This window comes from Leptodactylus fuscus, chromosome 8 (genome assembly GCF_031893055.1).
Source record: "Leptodactylus fuscus isolate aLepFus1 chromosome 8, aLepFus1.hap2, whole genome shotgun sequence".
Lineage (NCBI taxonomy): Eukaryota > Metazoa > Chordata > Amphibia > Anura > Leptodactylidae > Leptodactylus > Leptodactylus fuscus.
This window is the reverse complement of record NC_134272.1, coordinates 35,925,022-35,950,303: the sequence shown is the minus strand read 5'-3', so window position 1 is coordinate 35,950,303 and position 25,282 is coordinate 35,925,022. Positions and strand designations below refer to the sequence as shown.

Sequence of the window (25,282 nt, the reverse complement as noted above, 5' to 3'; positions counted from 1 at the left end):
AGATACAACTAATAATTCTGTAATATGTGTTTCATAAAGTATGTAAAAATATAGTTCTATAGTCTCTTTCTGAATATCATTTTCTCGTTTAGATGAAACATTTAACATTTGTTTACATTCAAAAATGCATAACCACACAAAGTATCCGTTGTGAGCTAATAATTTATTTAGTCGTTAAATACAAAGGTAATATATATTTTAATACATATGTTGAACTCTTCTGAAGGATCCAATTCTGGGATTAGAGGCTCCCCAGTCGCTGTATCTCCTGTACTCTCCAGGTCTCAGGTAATACTGACGTCCTCTGTAGTTGGGCTCCTCATAGAACATCCAGTATCCATCATGTACATGACAAGATTGGATGTCGTTGTAGCGGAATTGCTCAAAGACATGAGGACAATCTTCAGTGAACTCCATCATCTGACCTTTAAAATCTTCTCTCTCATAAACCCTCAATCTGAATGGTCCACGATGCTGTATTTAGGCAAAAGAGATTATTCAGTAAAATGCAATAACTGCAAAATATTGTAAAAAGAACAAAGGAATATATACTGTATTTCTATAGAACTTGTCATTTGGGTGTACTTGTCACAATATCTACCTGTGGAGTTAAACGGCAAGATCTGATGGAGTCATTGTAACCCATCCATTGCTGGAAGTCAGGATACTCTCCTCTTCTCAGGAAGTACTGGTGTCCTCTGTAGTTGGAATGCTCATACAGGATCCAGTTTCCATTCTCCACACGGATGGAATTACAACGGTTAAAGTAGGAGGACAGGTCGGAACAATCAGAGTTACACTCATGAAAGCGACCCTGGAAGTTTTTGTCCTCGTAGAAGATAATCTAGGAATAGATAGATATTTTTCTGTTTGGTGATTCTGAAAAAGTTTCAAACTCAATAATAATACTCTAAAGTTTTTCACTTCATATTTAGTATATTAATCTTTAGCACTACATTTTCTATAGACAATCATGCTGTCATCTGTTTTATTTCTGGCTGTCATAGACATCTGGGCAGGCAAGAAACAAGAAAAAAAACAAAAAAACCTGTAGATAGATGGCACTTAATGGGACTGTTGTATATAACACTATATGATGTTGTTCTTTGTGTGCCATAGAAAAATCTAGGAGGATCAGTGGCAAATAAAACTATACAGAAATTATTTGTATCCATCTGCAACAATGTGTCAGTTTCTTTGGTAAGTGTGACTGCTAAAGCTGAGTGTATGTGACTCCCTTCTATTAAAAAGAAAGAAACAACGTTTAGTTAAAGAACAAAACAAAAACTAATGGCACCTTACCTTAACCATGTTGTCTGGAGGTCGGTTGCAGCAGGTATACACTGTCCCATGCTGTGTGCTGCTGCCTTTTATACATCTGGCACTGCTGATGTCTGCATACAGTACAATGTATGCTGATCGCTTTTCTGTCAACTATAGAAAATGTATAGATCATTTGTTTCCTTTTGTGTGTTAACAATGTTACAAAGCTGTTTTAAATTCCTTTTTTGTACTGACGTGTGTAACTCGTTCAGGGAAAAATAAACATAGAAAGCTCCAGTCTACATTGTAAAAGTAAAAAAAAAAAATTGTGGACTGACAATTTTGTGCTGAAAATTGGAACTGTTTGATGTTTTGCGCCCCAAACGGCACTTTTATCTAAGGTGGATATGTCCTCATAGATTGTAAGCTCTTTTGAGCAGGGCCCTCAGTCCCATTGTGTGAAATGACGTTCTTTGTTATATATGTCTGTATCTGAACCCTATAAATTGTACAGTGCTGCGGAATATGTTGGCGCTATATAAATAAAATGTATTATTATATTATTATATTATTATATGATATGTCTGTAGTGGTCTGGCAGATTCATAATAATTTATGACAGAAACTTGTATTAAGAGGCTCTGGAACTTTAACTATTAACTTTAACTATTTTTCGCAATAGACTTCTCAACAAGACTTAACCATCCAGTAAAAATGCTAAATATTAATAAAAATTGGATTGTGTGGCATTCTTTACAAGCAAAAAAATAAAATAAAACGAAAAAAAAAAAAAAAAATTATGTGTGAGGGATACTTCTCCGTGTGGTTACCTACCCGTTCCTTTAGGCCGGAGCCCCACTTTGTGAATACACAGCATTTAAAAACACTACACATTATAGTACCTGCACAGTGGATGGGATTCTGGCTAATTCCCCACACACACATTACAGAAAAAAAATCCGCAACAGAAATGCTGAGATTTCAAAAACTGTTACGTTTTTGTAAATCACCTACAAAAACGCTTCCATTTTCCATATTGGCCATACACAGTGAATTGCTGCCAAAAAAAGCCACAGAAAAGTGTGAAACAACTGGAAATCTGACTTATATTCTAGTTTTTTTCAAGTAGCCACTTTTTGCTTTGATTACTGCTTTACACACTCTTGGCATTCCCTGTTGGAGCAACCCATGCGCACCGCAGTAACAAAAAATAATCAAAATTGGGTGTTTTTCTCCTGAGGCAGACCTACTGGAGTACATTATAAAACACTACATTCTATATAAGTAAATAGAACCTGTTCAGACATCTGAAATTAAAGAGGAATTTGAGGCGGACATCTGCCTCGGATTTGTCTTTATTTTCTGTCATTGGCTCATGGTGGTGGATGCAGAGCATACAGAGCATCAGCAGGCCCTTGTGGCCTTACACCACTGACTAGGCCCAAATGACTGGGTATAATCAGTGAGGAGTCGCAAGCGGAGGCCTACGTGTCTAAATTCGCTGCAGAATCCGAGGCAAGATTCAGCAGGACGCTTATTTTTTCAATATCCTGCTCCAATCACAGCCTCACATTAAAAACAAAGAGTCTATTGATACTTTCTGTATCAATTCCTCACGGTTTTCTAGATCTCTGCTTGCTGTCATTCATTCTGTTACTTCTAGTGGATATAACTCTGATCATGGTCATGTGATTTACGATCCATGGTCATGTGATGAGCACACAGGTGCCGCTCGTTACAGTCACAGCACAGTAATCAGACCTCTGCCTGGTAATCAGTTGTACTCCTGTGTGTGTATCACATGACCATGGACCGTAAATCACATGACCATGGTCAGACTTTTATCCACTAGAAGTAACAGAATGAATGACAGCAAGCAGAGATCTAGAAAACCGTGAGGAATTGATACAGATATTGGAAAATTGTATATCTTTTCATTGTACATTTGTTTGTCAATATTGGTCTGAAAGTGGCCAACCCCTTTAAATGTTAAAGAGCTAAACTTGCCCTATTACGAAATATTCACTTTGAGGATAATGAAGAGGAGTTCCTCTTTATTTTTTGCTGCCATATTCGGTCACAGGCTAGCTGTGACAGGATGCTAATACAGGCCATTGACTTCTTGGACTTAACCTTATGAAACCTTCTAGGTGACTAACCTTAATTTAACCTCTTGAAGAAAAATGTATACACACTGATTTTGTGGAATATGTGGAGTAGGCCACAGCTTTATTTATTACAAATTGTTAACTCCAAATATTTTCATGCCTGTCTAACCATTCTTCTTCTTCCTCTTCTTCCTGAATGACCCGCTGCAAGTCACATGGAAGCAGCTTTCACCGTACTTCATGGTCATGCTATCCTGCCATGCTGTGACTACAAAACTGCAAAAGAAAGAAAAAACAGACCATCACCAAAAAAGCTAGTCCAAAAAATCAAACCCAAGGGGCGGGGTGGGAAGGCGTTCCTCTCACCAGCTCTCGATAGAAGGTAAGGCCCCACCTACGTGCCCCTTCCTTTAAGGACTCCTACTAAACTCCTCCCTTGAAGTAGCTACGTCACCTAGCCTTCAAAAGATAACAAGCTCCCAGCCAATAAGTCCAGAGCCCTTTCCTTAATCAGATCAGGGCTCTCCAGGAATTCCGTTGCTTCTCTCCACAGCTGATTAGACCCAGATGAATGGGCCTAATCAGCAGGAAGTCTCGAGTCATGGAATTGGCGACAAGATCGAGCATGACATTAATAATTTCTGCATCCTGCAGTGAACTCTGCCTCCCATTGAAAACTATAGGAAGCAGGTTCTGGGTGGAATCTACCGCCGATTCAGAGGCAGAATTAGCCCCCAAATCCATGGCTAATTCCTCCATGTGAACATACCTGAAAAAAAAAGTCTACTGTGAAAGGTGGCTGAAAAACATAGTTGTGATATTTCTGTGCATTCACAAAACTATGGGATTAAAAACAGAAATTAAATATGTCCGTTTTTTTTTTACCTGACAATTAAAAACTAAAGCAAAATTAATGATACTCAGCCATCAAAAATGTATGTCCATTTATAGTGGCCATTGGATCCATCAAAAATGTCATGTGAATAAGACCTTACTGTAATCTGGAACAAATTCAGTCAAAATTGACTTATATTTAGGGGCTCTTTATTTGCAATATTAGTATATATTTCCATTATCTTTGGTGGAACCTTAGATTTTTCACTTGTATATATAATGGGACCTGATCACATTTTTACATTTTTCATTTGTCACTTTTGTTCATGTCCGCAGTCACTTTAATTTTTGCTGATGTCTAGCAACGTCTATGCTGAGATCCTAGATTAAAAACAGTATGTAAGTTTGATCATTATCATCTTTATTTAAATGTCACTTTTACCTTAACATTTACATAATTAATTATTTTTATTTTATTTTTAAATATCATTCCACTACTTAGTGTTTTAGGAGTTTAGTACTAGAGATGAGCGAACACTAAAATGTTCGAGGTTCGAAATTTGATTCGAACAGCCGCTCACTGTTCGAGTGTTCGAACGGGTTTCGAACCCCATTATAGTCTATGGGGAACATATACTCGTTAAGGGGGAAACCCAAATCCGTGTCTGGAGGGTCACCAAGTCCACTATGACACCCCAGGAAATGATACCAACACCCTGGAATGACACTGGGACAGCAGGGGAAGCATGTCTGGGGGCATAAAAGTCACTTTATTTCATGGAAATCCCTGTCAGCTTGCGATTTTCGCAAGCTAACTTTTCCCCATAGGAATGCTTTGGCCAGCGCTGATTGGCCAGAGTACGGACTTTGACCAATCAGCGCTGGCTCTGCTGGAGGAGGCGGAGTCTAAGATCGCTCCACACCAGTCTCCATTCAGGTCCGACCTTAGACTCCGCCTCCTCCGGCAGAGCCAGCGCTGATTGGCCGAAGGCTGGCCAATGCATTCCTATGGGAATGCAGAGACTTAGCAGTGCTGAGCCAGTTCTTCTCAACTACACCATGTGCTGAGTGGAATGCATTGGCCAGCCTTCGGCCAATCAGCGCTGGCTCTGCCGGAGGAGGCGGAGTCTAAGGTCGGACCTGAATGGAGACTGGTGTGGAGCGATCTTAGACTCTGCCTCCTCCAGCAGAGTCAGCGCTGATTGGTCAAGTTCTGTACTCTGGCCAATCAGCGCTGTCCAATGCATTCCTATGGGAAAAAGTTTATGTCACAAAAATCACAATTACACACCCGATAGAGCCCCAAAAAGTTATTTTTAATAACATTCCTACCTAAATAAAGATTATCCCTAGCTATCCCTGCCTGTACAGCTATCCCTATCTCTTAGTCACAAAGTTCACAATCTCATATGACCCGGATTTGAAATCCACTATTCGTCTAAAATGGAGGTCACCTGATTTCGGCAGCCAATGATTTTTTTCCGATTTTTTTCGATGCCTCCGGTGTCGTAGTTCCTGTTCCACCTCCCCTGCGCTGTTATTGGTGCAAAAAAAGCGCCAGGGAAGGTGGGAGGGAATCAAATTTTTTTGGAGTTTGCCACGTGATGTTCGATTCAATTCGAACACATCGAACAGCCTGATATCCGATCGATAGAACACTGTTCGCTCATCTCTATTTAGTACATGTGTTGCTGTGAAATAGTTTTTTTGTTATGTATTTTTAATTATGTTATAATGATCTTCTTTTAAGAAGGGAGCAATGTATTTTTTATTTTGTCATATGTTTATAAAACTGCTATATATGTAGGAACTCTGCAGGGAGTCTGTTCCAAATACACAGTCCATTCATATTAATGTGACCATCGCCTACTTTTGATGTCAATGTTAAATAACCAATAACAGAAGGCACGTGTCATCAGCCATCTGGGTGCACTCATCATTGTGGAAGGTACGATGGATCAACACAAGTATGTATCTATCCTTGCGAACCATGTTCATCCCTACATGCAAATTGTTTTTCCTCAGGATGATGACATCTACCAGCAGGACAATGTGACGTTTCATAAATCTCACAATGTATGTGGGTGGTTTGAGGAGCACCAGGATGAATTTACCATACTCCCTTGGCCAGCAAATTCCCCAGACTTGAACCCAATTGAGAATCTGTGGGACCACCTCGATGGAGTTGTTTGCGCCATGGATGTTCAACCTAGCGAAGCTGGACACGGCACTGGAGTCGGCATGGCTCAACATCCTAGTGAACATCATCACAACATCCCCTCTCTTCCTGCATGTCTTGCAGTGGTCCACTCTGCGAAAGGTGGTTATTCTGGATTTTGACAGGTGGTCACATTAATGTGACTGGACTTTGTATCTTGGAGAACTACAGTGGCTTCAAAAAGTATTCAGAACCCTTGAAAACTTTCACATTTTGTCTCCTTACAAACACAAACTTAAATGTATTTTATTGAGATTTTAAGTGATGGACCAGCACATGGAATGAAAATGATGCATGGTTTTCAAAATTTTAATCAAGCAAAAATCTGAAAAATGTGACGTGCCAAAGTATTCATCCCCCTGCCATCAGAAGTCAATTAATTAGAGTCCAGCTGTGTGTAATTTAGTCTCAGTATAAATACACCAGTTCTCTGAAGGCCTCAGTGGTTTTTAAGAGAACACTAGTGAACAAATAACATCATGAAGATCAAGGAACTCACCAGACAGGTCAGAAATAAAGTTGTGGAGAAACGTAAAGCAGGGTTAGGTTCTAAAACATATCCCAAGCTTTGAGCATCCCAAGGAGCACTGTTCAGTCCATCATCCAGAAATGGAAATAGTGTTCTACAACTGCAAACCTACCAAGACATGTCCCTCCACCTAAATGGTGGCAGACAGGTCGAGTAAGGAGAGCATTGGTCCGAAAAACAGCCAAGAGGACCACTGACACTCTGAAGGAGCTGCAGAAATCCACAGCTCAAGTGGGAGACTCTGTCCACAGGACAACTATAGTCATGTTCTCCACAAATCTGGCATTTATGGAAGAAAACCATTGTTGAAAGAATGACATAAGAAGCGTTGTTTGCAATTTTCCACAAGCCATATAAGAGACACAGCAAACATGTGAAAGAAGGTGCTCTGGTCAGATGAGAGCAAAGTTGAACTTTTTGACCCAAATGCAAAGTGCTATGTGTGGCAGAAAAGTAACTGATCATCAAAGATCTTTGATATAACCTACTAAGCCATTTTAGACCTACGTAGATATTATTGGAAATATTAAGTCCCAAATTAGCATTTCTAAAAATGTGCATCTATATAGTGTATGTTAAAAATAGGTAAGTATACATGTGCCTATTTGCCGCCTCGATTATTATGACCAGCAAATTTAGAAATGATATTCTAAAAATTCTGTATGTCACCTATAAACAGGAGAACTTAAGTAAATAAGAAGAGAGAACTTGTATTTCTTATTAATTGAATGTTGTTTTCTCATTGTATATTATATTTGAAATGAAGCATAAAACAGAAATTATTAGAATTATTTTAATGAAGATTTCAAGATTTTAATATGTCTAATTACATTTTTAATCAATGAAAGTGGTGAACCCTTCTAAAAGATCCAATTCTAGGAGTATTTGCTCCCCATTCAGTGAATCTTCTGTACTCTCCTGGTCTCAGGTAATACTGACGTCCTCTGTAGTTGGGCTCCTCATAAAACATCCAGAATCCATCTTGCACATCGACAGAATTAATTTCATTGTAGCGGAATCTCTCAAACACATGAGGACAATCTTCAGTGAACTCCATCATTTGACCTTTGAAGTCTTCTCTCTCATAGATCCTGATTCTGAATGATCCCTGGTGCTATGAAAACAAAAATAACATTTATAACTGTAAATGTTAGGATCAATCTGGTTGTCCGGAGTAGTGCATTCCAGAGAACTGCAGAAGTTTAAGGAGGATGATAGGTCATTTGGCATAACATAGAGCTGCTGATAGACAGACATAAAGGAAGAGATGTCGGGAACTACAGCGCTGTATCTAACTATTTATCACATCCGTCGCCTTACAGCACTGAGCTCAAATTGATCCAAAAACTGCATTTACATAGATGTCTTCATTTAGGCTTCCATACTCTGGTTTACCTACCTAACACTGCAAAAAAAAAACCTTATAGATTTATTGGTTCCTTATAACATTAGTCTTGGTGTTAGAGATAAGGAAATTATATGGTAAGCCCCACTCTGGACAGTAAGTGATGATCTACACTCACCGGCCACTTTATTAGGTATACCTGTCCAACTGCTCGTTAACACTTAATTTCTAATCAGCCAATCACATGGCTGCAACTCAGTGCATTTAGGCATGTAGACATGGTCAAAACAATCTCCTGCAGTTCAAACCGAGCATCAGTATGGGGAAGAAAGGTGATTTGAGTGCCTTTGAACGTGGCATGGTTGTTGGTGCCAGAAGGGCTGGTCTGAGTATTTCAGAAACTGCTGATCTACTGGGATTTTCACGCACAACCATCTCTAGGGTTTACAGAGAATGGTCCGAAAAAGAAAAAACATCCAGTGAGCGGCAGTTCTGTGGGCGGAAATGCGTTGTTGATGCCAGAGGTCAGAGGAGAATGGCCAGACTGGTTCGAGCTGATAGAAAGGCAACAGTGACTCAAATAGCCACCCGTTACAACCAAGGTAGCCAGAAGAGGCTATGTTGAACTTTGAGGCAGATGGGCTACAGCAGCAGAAGACCACACCGGGTGCCACTCCTTTCAGCTAAGAACAGGAAACTGAGGCTACAATTTGCACAAGCTCATCGAAATTGGACAATTGAAGATTGGAAAAACGTTGCCTGGTCTGATGAGTCTCGATTTCTGCTGCGACATTCAGATGGTAGGGTCAGAATTTGGCGTCAACAACATGAAAGCATGGATCCATCCTGCCTTGTATCAACAGTTCAGGCTGGTGGTGGTGGTGTCATGGTGTGGGGAATATTTTCTTGGCACTCTTTGGGCCCCTTGGTACCAATTGAGCATCGTTGCAACGCCAAAGCCTACCTGAGTATTGTTGCTGACCATGTCCATCCCTTTATGACCACAATGTACCCAACATCTGATGGCTACTTTCAGCAGGATAATGCGCCATGTCATAAAGCTGGAATCATCTTAGACTGGTTTCTTGAACATGACAATGAGTTCACTGTACTCCAATGGCCTCCACAGTCACCAGATGTCAATCCAATAGCGCATCTTTGGGATGTGGTGGAACGGGAGATTCGCATCATGGATGTGCAGCCGACAAATCTGCGGCAACTGTGTGATGCCATCATGTCAATATGGACTAAAATCTCTGAGGAATGCTTCCAGCACCTTGTTGAATCTATGCCACGAAGAATTGAAGCAGTTCTGAAGGCAAAAGGGGGTCCAACCCGTTACTAGCATGGAGTACCTAATAAAGTGGCCGGTGAGTGTATGTACAGAACTACAGAATCTTTATGCTATTTAAACATCTAGAAAATAATATACGTCATCTTTATAAACTCAATATTTCAATAAATACATTGTAGTTTGCTACATGAAGACTAGTAAAGCAATTTATGAATTTATTTGTGGTAAATTACACTATAAATTGTAAAAATTAATGGATGTTAATTACTACAACCTATGAAAAAGATTTGTACCTGAGGGCTCAAGCGGCAAGAACGAATTGAGTCATTGTAACCAGACCACTGTTGGAAGTTGGGATATTCTCCTCTGTGAAGAAAGTACTGGTGTCCTCTGTAGTTGGGATGTTCATACAAAATCCAGTTTCCACTTTCTACACGGATGGAGTTGCAACGGTTGAAGTAGGAGGACAAGTCTGGACATTCAGAGTTGCACTCATAAGAGCGACCCTGGAAGTTTCTGTCTTCATAGAAGATAATCTGTGGATTTAATAAGCATCATTAAGCAAAAGATAAATACATAACAAATATTCACATTTTCTGAATCTTGAAAATCTAGTATGCTTTCATTTGCACTTTTTGTATAATAATTTAATTGGTTCATTTTCAGCTATCGAGGTACAAATATTGTTTCTGGGCAAGGAAACATAAAAATCACTGCTTGCGCTCCAGGTTCAGCTGTACATACAGGTTTACAATTGGCTAGTTTTAACTAATCATCTACTGACCTTTCCCATTTTGCTCTGCTTAACCTCTCAATCCACCGAGAATGGTTCAGTGAGAAGCTAGTGTGAAAATTGTCTTTATATACATCCTCTGTTGTATACATTTCACGTATTGCTGACTTGTTTTTTTCAGTAAGCAGAATCTAAAACGATTTCTGTTTTTTGTGTGACAGCCTCATTGTTTTGTCTATTGTATTTGTGTCTTTGCTTACACCTATTATTTTAATGGTACCTAAACAGCTATGTAGAGATCTGAACAAAACCTTTTTACTACTGGCACACTGCATCAGTAGGATCTATTGTTTTTACAGAAAGCAAACGAAATTCAGGATTTTACAATACAAGAATATAACATGTTTAACATTCAAAATGAAGACACGATTGGTAAAACTATGTTTGATTATAAAATTAATTGCATTAAAAATCTAAATATTTATAACTTTTTATTAAGCCCTTGCATGGCCAGGTTACGTTTGTAGATTTTTTCTCTATGCAGTCTGACAATGATACATTTTATATTTCAAAATTGGCATAGCTATGGTGAATTCAAAAATGCATCAGATTTATTACTGGCTACTACTAATGGAAATGGAAGTGTGTCTCTTATTTCATTTAATATCACATCCGCTTCCATAAAGGGATAATTTTGTTACCTTTATTTGTTTTTGTAAATACAATTCTTCAGCACTTTTCCACTAGGAATACAGCCACAAATTAGAACAAGCCTGTAGCACTTACAATTCATCAAAAGGGACTATATAAACCATTGCTTTTTGCAATGGTATATTACCTGTTGGATTTTGTACTAGCTATTAGAGCTGCAGGTTTCTGCCTTCATATTTATATCTAAGTACTTAACGTCCCCCATAATATTTGCTCCATTATGTTGTTCAGTCTCATCTATTTGTCTTAGTAGAATTTCTGCATCTTGTATTATACTTGGGGACTTTGTACCCATCAGCATTTTATACATTTTATCCTTTCCCATAATTCCACCCATAGAAATATCACATATTCATTTTTAGAGATGGACGAATCGGTTCATACCGAGCCAGGTTCGACTAGAAAATTCCAAATTGTTCTGTTTTTGATGACACTGGACAAATAGAGAGTTGACAAATTCAAATATCTGCTGAATTATACTCTGGGGTCTCTTCATAGATACATATTCAATGCAAGCCACCTGTTATATTCTCAGTGTTTTTTTTCCTGCAGGCTTCCTGCAAGTTTACACAGTTTTTATTGCTGCTCAGTCACGTAAGACTTTCTTGATTCCTTTATTATATTTCTGTATATGTCTGGATTCTCTGTATCTTCCCGTAAATTCTTCTTTTCTCACAGGCCTATCAGAACTGCTCTGGTTTTGGAAGCCCTTTATGTACCAACTTGCTGTGGTTGTATAATGCTATTTTTCTACCCCTTCTCATGGCAGTCAATGTTTTGTCCATTAATGTGAGGAAGATGAGACTCCACAGACTGTTATATCCCAAACCACCCACCCCACCTCCCCATATAGCGGTCACCAACTAAGAGGAAGATGAGACTCCACAAACTGTTATACCCCAAATCAACCACCCCACCCCCCATACCCACCACTCACCCCCTGACTCCAACTCCCCCCCCAACACACACACACACTTTATTAGCTTTGGCAATGCCAAATATCTATTCGGACGTGCCAATAAAGCTTGTTTGATTTGATTTGTGAGGGGATTCAATAGTCCATTTAAACAATAACTTCTCTGGAGGGAGGCTCTCAGGTCTGCCGTGGACATTCTAAGTGTACTGGAAACTCAATTCTGCAACCCTAACCCTCCGAGAATGTTTCATAAATAGTTTCAACATTGTTAGACTCTGGGCCGGAGCCACGGATAGACATGGTCAGCAACAATACTCAGGTAGGCTTTGGCGTTGCAACGATGCTCAATTGGTACCAAGGGGCCCAAAGAGTGCCAAGAAAATATTCCCCACACCATGACACCACCACCACCAGCCTGAACCGTTGATACAAGGCAGGATGGATCCATGCTTTCATGTTGTTGACGCCAAATTCTGACCCTACCATCCGAATGTCGCAGCAGAAATCGAGACTCATCAGACCAGGCAACATTTTTCCAATCTTCAATTGTCCAATTTCGATGAGCTTGTGCAAATTGTAGCCTCAGTTTCCTGTTCTTAGCTGAAAGGAGTGGCACCCGGTGTGGTCTTCTGCTGCTATAGCCCATCTGCCTCAAAGTTCGACGTACTGTGCGTTCAGAGATGCTCTTCTGGCTACCTTGGTTGTAACGGGTGGCTATTTGAGTCACTGTTGCCTTTCTATCAGCTCGAACCAGTCTGGCCATTCTCCTCTGACCTCTGGCATCAACAACGCATTTCCGCCCACAGAACTGCCGCTCACTGGATGTTTTTTCTTTTTCGGACCATTCTCTGTAAACCCTAGAGATGGTTGTGCGTGAAAATTCCAGTAGATCAGCAGTTTCTGAAATACTCAGACCAGCCCTTCTGGCACCAACAACCATGCCACGTTCAAAGGCACTCAAATCACCTTTCTTCCCCATACTGATGCTCGGTTTGAACTGCAGGAGATTGTCTTGACCATGTCTACATGTCTAAATGCACTGAGTTGCCGCCATGTGATTGGCTGATTAGAAATTAAGTGTTAACGAGCAGTTGGACAGGTGTACCTAATAAAGTGTTGAAGCATTTATGCAAGGAAAAAGAATGTCTGGAAAGAGCAGAAGCTCCTGTGTGTCTCTAATTGAGGTCAGAATAATCCACAATGAATGTCAGGCCCCTTCCCCACCTCCTATTGTCCTCAGTATATCCACAGCAGAGGTATATAGTATATACAGGTTTGGTAGAAGTCAGCAAGAAGGGGAAGGGGGAGAGGAAGGGGAGACAGCAGGTGGCTAAGTTGTCAGCTATAAGTGAGATTGTAACAATGTAACACCATTGGTATAATGTATGGACAATTATGAATATATGGTTTAATAATTTGTAACTGTATAGGGTAAGCTGTTTGGAAATATTTAAAAACTGCACAGAAATATTAATATGTAATGTTGGTATCAGTATTGGCTGTTTAAATCATATTTAATGTCTTTAGAATTGGATTAATGGCATAAATTTTAGATAATCATTATTATGTTTATTTTTCAGTGATACACACATTGATAAGAAGACGAAGCCATCTACTGACATGTTTTGTTTATTTTTCCTCAATATTCAGCTGTGCAGGAATTATAACTAACTCTGTGATTATTTGTAGGAAAAGAGACAATACGTGAGATCACTGTACAAAATATATGAAAATTGACAAGTTCTTTATGATTTAATGGATGTGTGTGGTCTGGAGCTCCAGTGTGAAGTTTGCATGTATGTATGGAAGTGAATGGGACCATATGTGTTACATGTGTCACATCTTCTGGTGAATATGAGATGTACTTGATATAACATGTACATGTACTAGGTAATCAGTGTTTATTGGTGCTTGTGTGTATCAAGTATATCACATGGGTTTTATACTGGTAATATAAATATTGGTTATAGGTTTATACTATAAATCTATGAATGTTAACAATCAGGAATTATTTTGAGAAAAAAGTTGAATCTAATACTTGTACAATTTTATTGGTCATTGTTATTCAGATGATCCTTCTGGTATGGGATCAGGCAATACATGTGAACTTTCTTACCACAAGGGGCACAGAACACCCCTAACATGTACACGCAGGTAAAGATAAATTGAAGTTCTGCAAAACTAAAGTGGTGTTTCTGGAACATTGTTTGTGATAAGGTGCTAGATAGCTGTTTAAGTAAATCAGAAGTCACTCACATATCTGCTCTGTAATGTTCTTTGTGTGTACTTCTGTTATGTGATCTGGAGACTGATGTGATCCTTTGTTTAGTGTTTCTGCCTTCTCTGCTAATGAGATTATATGAATGTGTCTCTGTTCCTTTAAGAAGTGTGCCCTGGAGCTTGCTGAATCCTGTAGTCCTATGCACACACAGAAGTCAGAGGGAGGGGGGCCACAGCCATGTGGGCTGTAAAAGCTGCTTGCAGGAGAGGCTGCTGTTAACACAGGGGGTCGTATATCTTGCATTGCAGACAGAGATAACAGTGGCTGCTGTGTGTTTTCTCTATGGTTCCTCATGTAACCTTACCACCCTGCTCTACAAGTCACTTCTAACTGGTTAACTATTAGGCCCTGAGTTGTTTGTGTAAACTTATTTGTTTTCTAGCACACCCCATCCTGTTTATTACTGTTTGTAGCTGTTAACAATAGGTTCAAGGGGGGAGTAACTGAAATATACAAGTATTTTCTGCTGACAATATAGAATAGAACAACATGATTGTATGTTACAAAAGATTGTTAGTTATTTGAATGATGAACCTATTGTTAACTTTGACTTTTTGAGTTCTTTTATTTTAGATGATTCTCGATTTGGGAATGATGGTGGATTCTGCACCAGATATGTCATGGTCACTGAATATGAGGTAAACCAAGGGTAAAACCAAGCACAAGTAGAACCATTATAGAACTGTATGGGTCTCAGCTCATGAAGCTGAACTAGAAGCCATCACTGAGACAGGGTACAAGGCCTGAGGGTAGGTGTTTGATATAGTGGGACTATGGTCCAATCTGGAGAGCGAGAGCTTTCTGTAGGGTTAATGTTAAGCCTAAAAGGATTTCCAGGCTGTTCAGATAGTGATGGACCCTGCTGCTGCCCCCACACAGGTGGGTATAGTCAGAAGTTAAGGCACACACCAAGGCTGATATCAAAGAGAGTAGAGGTAACATGTGGGCAGACACTGCCACTAACCCAGCTGCAGAGGCCTAGGGGATATGCTTTACTGATAATTGGTCATTATACTAGGCCCAAACCCGTTTTAGCTCTCTTTTCAAGTTTTACAACACTGAGGCACCAAAATGGTTCAGGAGGAAAGAAGCTTTGGAAATAGCAAGGATCAAAAGAGGATGAATAACTCCTGGTGTCTGGTGGTAAGAGAGTATGTACTGAGAGCATCGTCCCCACTGATGGCATAAGCAGATTATTATTAAGTGCACTGTTTAGTAGTAGCCATGTGTGACCTGGTGAGCAGAGGATGGGCGGCTGCAGGATTTAGCATCACTATAGTAAGATATGTGTGAGCCTGCATGACGTGTTAAACACAATATAGACCAAAAAGTGAAAAGTTTCTGTGAGCCATGCCCGGAGCCCTTGTACCTGTTCCAGAGATTGCAGGTTAACTATATGATATAACTATAACTTTAGTAACTACTAAAGGTGAGACGGTATAAGTACGTGCTTGTGTGTATAGTTATTTCTCTTCAGGATGGCCCGGGGAATATCTGGTGAAGAAAGCTATCATAAACAGGGCTGCAGATAGACGACTACTAAAGAAGTAGTGTGTCACTTGCATTTGTATTTTCTGTAAGGTACCCTCTTGATAGAAGAATTGGTTTTAGCCCATAACAAACTTACTTTGGGTCAGCCCCTAGGTTAGAGTTGTATTATGGTGTACTGACTGACTATGTGATGTCTTGGCAAAAACATTTGACTAATGTATAGCTTTGAGTTTTCTCCTCCCTCTCAGATTTTAAGTTAGTGGACGGGACCTATTCGTTTGAGACAAGAGTTGATGGTCCTTCCAAGTGCTGCTGATAACCAGTATTTGGATGAAACTTGAAGGAAAACCTAACTGTATCCATGCTTCACATTGCAAGGAAGAATCTACACAAAAAGCGATGAAGATTCTCCTTATGTCACTGTTACAGATGGTCCTGGCGATAAGCCTGCATAGAACATTTGACAATGAGTGGCACAATAAGTTTCTTAAACATCATACGATCTTGAAGGAAGATTTGAATGTGTCAGATTGTAGGATATGTACTCATAGCCCCATATTAGCCTCAGTCATGTTATATATAACTGTTTTCATGACACAACAGGAAATGTTTGAAGTATGTAGTTAAGAAGATACCACCTTATATTTTAGGAATGATACATAGTATCAGCAAGTCGCAGTAATAATCTTATGTTTCTTTTGTTTGTTTAAACTATTACAATACTTATGCAACCGGATGAAAAATACAAGACTTGAGAGGCCAGACCCCTAAGAAGGATTTTTTGAGATAAAGGTTGAAATGCAGAAAAACACATGTAGGGAATCTGGGAAATCCGGCAGTGGACATTAGGTCACTGAAGTACTTACATGTTAATTTCTGTATTCAACCATCTCAAAATGGGGGAAATGTTAGAGTTAAGTCCTCCATCTTTGTATTTTGGCAGCCATCTTGTACTCTTTCACATATAAGTTGTATAAGTATGTATTTTTTCTGCTTAAGTCAAGGAGGCCCTTTGTTAGACTTTAAGGAATGTGATAATGAACGTTAATGCATAGGTTGCTAATCCTTATCTCTCAAGGGCCTCATTTTGAGAAGATGCAGCTGACTTTGTATATCTCATATCTCCTTTACATGATGTATGGACACATAACCAACAAAAGTATTAATCTTATGGTATCTGGGCACTCTGTCATATTTTATGGTATATGAAGGTCACTTAGAGTGTGTATAGACATAGAGTCTATGGAACGTGTCATCTTATCTCTTTTGCCATGATATATACATATAGACATAGTCTGGGATGTTAGCTCACACATAAGTATTTTGAATCCTTCTTTGTTTCATGGGAAAGTCCATCCCAGTGTGGAAAGCTATAATGAGATGCAGATTATAATGAGCCTCAGCCAATAGCCATGTGCCAGGCTTGTCTTATATCTCTATAACCAATCATGTTGTATTGATTAGAATAGCCAAGCCAGCTCTTTGTCTGTAATGTATTTAAACTACCTTTTTCTTACAATAAAATCAGAACTCTTTTGATACACCATCATCTTGTGTCTTAATCAGTTCTCCAAGCCTAAAAGAAAGATGGCTGCAGTCCATCTAGGCCTGTTAATTAATTATCTAATTAGGACCTCTGCAACATACGGAGGGATCCATATGTCCCTATCACCGTTGAGTGTATATCACACTAGATTCTTAACAATCATGTTTTTTGGTCTAATGCCCAGAACAGTTGATAACTGGTTGATAACTGTACTTTAACCATTTTAAACCTTTATTGTCCTTTCAAATTTCCTTTCTAAATTCGGTAATGAGGAAGATTACGAAATGCGCTCAGGGTCAGCTAATGTAGTCCATGATACTTCTTGTGACTCTATGTATCGCAGTAGACACCATTGCAGTTGGGTCCCTGGCTGCATCATGAGTAACTTTATGACATATGGCGATATCTTCACACATGTGAGCGTGATTACACATTCTTTTCAATCAGTCATCAATCCTATTCTATGATAGATATGTTCCTTGCCCAGAAAGACTTGCTGTGTTGTATTAGTAAATGTACTAAATGGAACATTATGTGGTCGGACCACACGCATATCACTCTCACTGTTCACCTTTCTGCTCCACTTGGTCCAGCAACTCTATGGCGCAATAACACTTATGTTATGTCCTTACAGTCAGTGGCAGAGAAACTACATGCTGATATTGTGGAAATTTTGCTAATAAACACCTTCTGTGTCTGTCAAATTTAGTCTATGAAACTCGCATAAGTTTCCCAGCCCGACACTGGTAAGCTCATGTACCATTCTTCCACTGCCAGGACCTCTGCCCTCTCTACTCCGCTGTACCAACACCTTACGCTCCATAATAACCTTACCCCTCTCCCTCAATGCCCTATTCTTCCACTTCTCCCCAAACACACCTCCCAGTCACTTGCACCTCACTTCTCCCCCCTTGCTACGGCCCATGCCATTGATGTTCGTATGCCAACCGCCCGCCATAGCCGCCGCGTATTTGCATACCACCGGTCACTTCACTTACACTGCCTCTGCTCCCTGCCGGCATACCCCCTTGTACTAAAAACAAACCCTTCCCTTCCACAATCGCGCACACACTGCGCTACCCCCGTCATGTCTCCAGTTCGTGTACATTAGGATTGCAATGAATTGCATTCTTTAGGACACCCCCTGCTGTTGTACAACCATATTGTTTTGCAAGCTGCGGGATGCAGCCTGCAAAACTCATTACCATCCCTTCACTTAAACTCGAACTCAAAATTGGCGTCCCTGTTCTACTCATTTCCTCCCTCATCTCCCTACATTTCCTCCCTCATCTCTGTCTACCGCCCAACCCGTGTTCTCCGTTCACTCAATGACCTAACACTTACATCCTCTATTATCAGAACCTCCTGCGCTCGTATACAAGACTTCTCCCGAGTTGCACGACTTCTCTGGAATGCTCTACCCCGAACAATCAGATTAACTCCCAATTTCTACAGGTTCAAATGCAAACTAAAGACGCATCTTTTCAGACAAGCCTATTACAATTTCTAACGTAAACCCTTAACCCTCCTCTGTCCCCGCTCCCACATTTCCCCACATGATATTATGTCATCTCATGCTAACTTTATAGATCCAAGCTCCATCCACATGTTAAAGGACACGACTGTCGACGGCTCATAAAGTCTTATGTTTATGTAATGACAGTCACCTCTATTACAAAAGTGTCTGACCTCTGCATAAGCAATACTGCCCCTGCTACCTCTTGTGTCATCCCCTCTACCTCATAGATTGTAAGCTCTTGTGAGCAGGGCCCTCAGTCCCATTGTGTGAAATGACTTTCTTTGCAATGTATCTTTCTGTATGTATTTGAACCCTACAAATTGTACAGCGCTGCGGAATATGTTGGCGCTATATAAATAAAATGTATTATTATTATGTTAAGGGTCCTCTTATTTCACACACGGCTCGCTTTAAACGTAAATAATTGTAGGCTATACCGGGGCATTTGAGTTCTATTGATAGTTTAGAATGTCAGCACAATTCTTCTCCTGACCTCCTGACCACTCGACTCACTTTATTTCACAAAGGCAAGAAATGATCTAGCCAATTATCTATTAATAGATTTTGAAAAACATTCTAAATGACTTAAGGCATCCTACTACCACTCGTTTAATAAAGCGAGCAAACTGATGGCTCGGAGAGTCAAAGCAACGAGAATTAAAGGGGTTGTCCCATAATAGGGATCCTATCTATACTGCTAGTTTATGTGGATTTAAGACTTTTTCTAAATACAGTACATTGCTTTATCAAAACTGCTTTGTTTGGCTGCTATCTTAATTAATTCACTTCATTCTTGACCACGGGCCCCATACCACTGGGTTATCTGCTCAGTCTCTCAGTGACATAGATGTCTGCTCTCAGGGGGGAGGGAGGGGCTGAGTGCTGGAAGCAGCTCTGAGCTGTGTATGTCTCAACAGAGCTCCTCAGATAGGGGAGGGGGGAGGTGAGAGGTCCTAGATTTTTGAACTTTTTATCTCCTTCTCTTCCACTTATCTCCCGATTTAATTGAATTTGGCTGATACCAATCCCTCATTACTGACTGCAAACATAGCAGATAGCAAGTGAAACCCCGCCCACCAATGTGCCGAGAAAACCAGGAAGTGAACAGAGCACAGAGATTGAAGGTTGGTGAACAAGGGTTATGGGAATACTCCTTTAAATCCAAGATCCCTTTTCTGATTGATAAAACCTCTAACTCAAAACTTTGCCATCCGAAACGCATTGTGGACAAACTTAGTAGGTTCTATCAGGAAGTATAGAACTTGAAAGACAAGACGGGAAACCCCCAGCCTTCTAGCTCCCAAATCAGTACTTTTTGAACTCACTGTCTCTGCAGAGGTTTCCAGGACGAATAGAGATATTTTGGGCATAAGAATGGGCACTAGCGATCACAAAATTAGTTTATTTGCAGATGATGTGATCCTCTCCCTTAGTTACACAAGTACTATTCTTGCTTTTGTGTCACAAATACTGTCTGCTTTTGAGGCTGTGTCATACTATAACGTGAATAAGGCTAAGTCCCAGCTATTGGGGCTGAATATCTTGGGAACAGGTCTTCAACGTATCAAAACCAACTCCACCAACCAATCAATGGTGCCCACATTCTATACCATACTTAGATATCAAACTTATTGCTGATCCTAGGGATTTGGTCAAAGCAAACTTTCTTGGGCTTATGACCTCTATGCAGAAAAACCTTAGTGTCTCGGCCAGGCTTGTGAATAGCTGGAAGGGATGAATAGTGCTTTACAAAATGTTACAAATGGCTCACTTCCATTTAACACAGGTGGCGAACTGGAAGGCCCTCTCGCTTTCAGTAAAAAGTTCAGATAGAATGGAGGGGGGGGGGGGGGGCAGCCACATGGTGGCTCAGTGGTTAGCACTGCAGCCTTGCAGTGCTGGAGTCCTGGTGTTCAAGGGCAAAAAACCATCTGCAAGGAGTTTGTATGTTCTCCCCGTGTTTGCATGGATTTCCATCCCATGTTCAAAAGACATACTGATAGGGAAAAATGTACAATGTGAGCTCTATGTAGGACTCACAATCTACATTTACAAGAAAAAAAAAGTTCAGATAGAGTATCCACCGCTTCCCCACCCCAGCAGTCACCCTGTGCCGTTAATGATATTTCTAGGGTAACTCTAAGCCTTCCGATAGCTGTTCTTTCGCATACAATACCTCACCTATCTCTTGAAGAATGACACAGGTATGGAATCCAGTCTATATTCAATCTATATTTAAACACTGCTATGGCACCAGTGCTTAGAGAAAAAGTTGTCCTTCCTACCACTGAAGAATTATAATAGGTTAGCCTCCAATTTGTCCAAACATTACCTGCAACAGATTCTTTTGCCGCAGACAGTGGTTGATCTTTTAAATATGTCTTCTAAATTGATTTTCAAGATGAAAATATTATATAGAACCTTAGCTCTGGATTGTACTTTCAAGAAAACTGCTTGCTCCTCCCACTGGATACAATTTAGTAAACTACTCTAGCTACCCCCCCCCATCATATTCTCTACCCTTCCCCTGAGATGGCCCTGCTTTTGATCTGCATCCACATGGTTACGCAAAAAAATAGGACAGTTCTTTGGCAAGTTTTTGGAGCTGCACGGCTGTGGAAAGCCCGCAGATGGAATACTGATACATATCCATCCCTGTCAGAATTGATAACTATATTTAACACCAATTGCCAATTTCAGCAAATGTATGCTAGTAGGAATAGTGTTTGGGATAAATTTCAGGTTAATTGGGAGAGGTGGATGGCAGCTTACCCTCCCTTGGTGCCCTAAACTTGCAATAGTTTCATCGTTTCCAGGGTTCTTTCATTGAGGTTTCAGTTATAACCGTATTTTGTATTCTCACAGTTATGACTGGTTGATACTAGAAACCGGCTATGGACTCACTAAAATATGCCCTGTCATTTCATTACTACCTTTGAGCTTTGACCCCATGGTTCGATACCTCTAACTGAGTGGATGGCTAGGCCTTTGTTTGTTCTCCCTACCCAGGTTATGTAAATCCTCTGTATCTTCCCTTTGTTTTGTTTTTTGTTACTGTTTTTTTTTTTTTTAATATACATTGTATGTCCAACCATTGTTTGTGATTCTATTTGAGTAGCTATGCTGTAGCTATGCTGACACTGGGATTCCTTTTGAAAATTCAATAAAAATCTATTGAAATTAAAAAAAAAAATTCCCTGTGTGAACATTCCCTTAGAGTGCTAGAAATTAGATGGGTTCCTAGGAGCCATAAGAGTATTCTACACCATGTTTTAAGCCAATTTTTCATATATTATAGGTGAAACAAAATGTAAAACAGAAATTTAGAATTATTTTAATGAAGATTTCAAAATCTTAACAGAATTCTAATGACATTTTTAATCAATGAAAGTGGTGAACCCTTCTAAAAGATCCGATTCTAGGAGTATTCGCTCCCCATTCAGTGAATCTTCTGTACTCTCCTGGTCTCAGGTAATACTGACGTCCTCTGTAGTTGGGCTCCTCATAAAACATCCAGAATCCATCTTGTACATTGACAGAATTAATTTCATTGTAGCGGAATCTCTCAAACACATGAGGACAATCTTCAGTGAACTCCATCATTTGACCTCTGAAGTCTTCTCTCTCATAGATCCTGATTCTGAATGATCCCTGGTGCTATGAAAACAAAAATAACATTTATAACTGTAAATGTTAGGCTCAATATGGTTGTCCGGAGTAGTTCTTTCCAAAGAACTGCAGAAGTTTAAGGAGATTGATATTCTTAGGTAATTTGGCATAACATAGAGCGAGGGTCAGGTAGTAAAGGAATAGATGTTGGTAGCTACAGTTATTTGTCACAGCTCTGTGGCCTTACAGCACTGGGTTCAAATTAGACCAAAGATCACATCTACAGTACATATATGTCTTTAGGTAGGTTTTCAGAATCTGGTTTACCCAGTGCCGCACCTCCCATGAGGCGACCTGAAGCGAGCGCTTCAGGCGGCACTGTGCCAGGGCCTCAGGGAGGGCGGCATTTTTGCTAACCTAAGCCAGTCCAGGACAAGCTGTCCTGGACTGGCTTATCACCGAGCGGTGGTTTGGGGAGGCCACTGGAGCAGCACTGCTCCAGCAGCCTCCCCTCACGCTCAGGCAGAGAGCAGGCAGTCTCCGGGCCTACTCTCTGCCGGCGAACGGGGCTAAGCCCCGCCCCTTCACTCGGTCACGCCCCGATCCCCGGCCACGCCCCCGATCCGCCCGGCCATGCCCCCGATCCGCCCCCTCCTCCCTAGTGTTTGAAATAGGCAATTTACATGATAAAGCTGGGTTCACATGTACGTTCGGTTTCTATCCTTCAGATTGCTTAAAAAAGCGGTTAACCACGGAAACCCGTGGACTCCATAGACTATAATCAGGTCTGCAAGGTTTCCGATGATTTTATACTGATACTGCTTGCGGGACTTTTTTCTCCGCTGATTTAAACAGAATCTCGGGCGCATTTGCCCAAACACTAATGGGAAACTAGTGTACCCCTCTCTCTGAACGTAAAGTGATGATCTATGTACAGAACTGCAGAATCTGTTGGTGCTATGTAAGCATCTAGAAAACATACACATCATCTTTATAAACTCAATAATTGAGTAGTTTAGTATATAAAGACTATTATGGCAGTTGCTCGTTATGCACATTTTTCCCATGAATTTATTTACTCCCATTGTCTATAAACAGTGGGGCAGATTTACTATGTAAAAGTCAGATTGGGTAAACTTAGACTAGACAGTCTTACACTGCATGGGATCAATGTGTCCGATACTATTTGAAATCTATTACATTATTACAATATCTAACAATATCAAACCTCTAATCTCTAAAAATCTGACACATTTTTTGCTACACTGTTGTATAAGACCATGCCCTCATGAAGACATACCTTCTCTCTCATATATGCCATATACAGTCCTATGAAAAAGTTTGGGCACCCCTATTAATCTTAATCATTTTTAGTTCTAAATATTTTGGTGTTTGCAGCAGCCATTTCAGTTTGATATATCTAATAACTGATGGAGACAGTAATATTTCAGGATTGAAATGAGGTTTATTGTACTAACAGAAAATGTGCAATATGCATTAAACCAAAATTTGACTGGTGCAAAAGTATGGGCACCTCAACAGAAAAGTGACATTAATATTTAGTAGATCCTCCTTTTGCAAAGATAACAGCCTCTAGTCGCTTCCTGTAGCTTTTAATCAGTTCCTGGATCCTGGATAAAGGTATTTTGGACAAACAATTCAAGTTCAGTTAAGTTAGATGGTCGCCGAGCATGGACAGCCCGCTTCAAATCATCCCACAGATGTTCAATGATATTCAGGTCTGGGGACTGGGATGGCCATTCCAGAACATTGTAATTGTTCCTCTGCATGAATGCCTGAGTTGATTTGGAGCAGTGTTTTGGATCATTGTCTTGCTGAAATATCCATCCCCGGCGTAACTTCAACTTCGTCACTGATTCTTGAACATTATTCTCAAGAATCTGCTGATACTGAGTGGAATCCATGCGACCCTCAACTTTAACAAGATTCCCGGTGCCGGCATTGGCCACACAGCCCCAAAGCATGATGGAACCTCCACCAAATTTTACAGTGGGTAGCAAGTGTTTTTCTTGGAATGCTGTTTCTTTTTGGACGCCATGCATAACGCCTTTTTTTATAACCAAACAACTCAATCTTTGTTTCTAAAATGAAGTTGGCTTCTCCAAATGTGCTTTTTCATACCTCAGGCAACTCTATTTGTGGCGTACGTGCAGAAACGGCTTCTTTCTCATCACTCTCCCATACAGCTTCTCCTTGTGCAAAGTGCGCTGTATTGCTGACTGATGCACAGTGACACCATCTGCAGCAAGACGATGCTGCAGCTCTTTGGAGGTGGTCTGTGGATTGTCCTTGACTGTTCTCACCATTCTTCTTCTCTGCCTTTCTGATATTTTCTTGGCCTGCCACTTCTGGGCTTAACAAGAACTGTCCCTGTGGTCTTCCATTTCCTTACTATGTTCCTCACAGTGGAAACTGACAGGTTAAATCTCTGAGACAACGTTTTGTATCCTTCCCCTGAACAACTATGTTGAACAATCTTTGTTTTCAGATCATTTGAGAGCGGGCTGTCCATGTTCGGCGACCATCTAACTTAACTGAACTTGAATTGTTTTGTAGAAAGAAATGGTCCAAAATACCTTTATCCAGGATCCAGGAACTGATTAAAAGCTACAGGAAGCGACTAGAGGCTGTTATCTTTGCAAAAGGAGGATGTACTAAATATTAATGTCACTTTTCTGTTGAGGTGCCCATATTTTTGCACCGGTCAAATTTTGGTTTAATGCATATTGCGCATTTTCTGTTAGTACAATAAACCTCATTTCAATCCTGAAATATTACTGTGTCCATCAGTTATTAGATATATCAAACTGAAATGGCTGTTGCAAACACCAAAATATTTAGAACTAAAAATGATTAAGATTAAT

General features: G+C 40.2%; 4 protein-coding genes and 1 pseudogene across 5 annotated transcripts in view; 1 reads left to right on the top strand and 4 right to left on the bottom strand.

Annotated features, from left to right (window-relative positions):
- Positions 1 to 25,282, top strand: part of LOC142216490 (gamma-crystallin-3-like) — a 401,417-nt gene that overhangs the window by 23,077 nt on the left and 353,058 nt on the right. The window lies entirely within an intron of this gene.
- Positions 1 to 25,282, bottom strand: part of LOC142216492 (gamma-crystallin-1-like) — a 347,542-nt gene that overhangs the window by 298,178 nt on the left and 24,082 nt on the right. The gene's annotated exons all lie outside the window — the stretch shown is intronic.
- On the bottom strand, positions 161 to 3,619 carry LOC142216783 (gamma-crystallin 1-like; annotated as a pseudogene).
- Positions 7,779 to 10,444, bottom strand: LOC142216405 (gamma-crystallin-3-like). Its single transcript, XM_075284206.1, has 3 exons — positions 10,376 to 10,444; positions 9,885 to 10,127; positions 7,779 to 8,066 (listed from the first exon to the last, which is right to left on the bottom strand). The coding sequence occupies exons 1-3, from the start codon at positions 10,382 to 10,384 to the stop codon at positions 7,791 to 7,793; spliced, it is 528 nt and encodes a 175-aa protein (XP_075140307.1). The 5' UTR covers positions 10,385 to 10,444; the 3' UTR covers positions 7,779 to 7,790.
- LOC142216494 (gamma-crystallin-3-like) overlaps positions 22,100 to 25,282 on the bottom strand; it is a 50,876-nt gene continuing 47,693 nt past the window's right edge. For both annotated transcript variants that reach the window (XM_075284365.1, XM_075284364.1), the window contains exon 3: positions 22,100 to 22,445. In XM_075284365.1, coding sequence (XP_075140466.1) covers positions 22,170 to 22,445 — 276 coding nt within the window. In that variant the 3' untranslated portion in view covers positions 22,100 to 22,169. The remainder of the gene's footprint in view (positions 22,446 to 25,282) is intronic.

Excerpts from the sequence above, each read along its gene's own strand:
- LOC142216405 (XM_075284206.1), bottom strand. Across the intron at positions 8,067-9,884 it reads CTTGCCGCTTGAGCCCTCAG|CACCAGGGATCATTCAGAAT; the intron begins GTACAAATCTTT and ends TTGTTTTCATAG.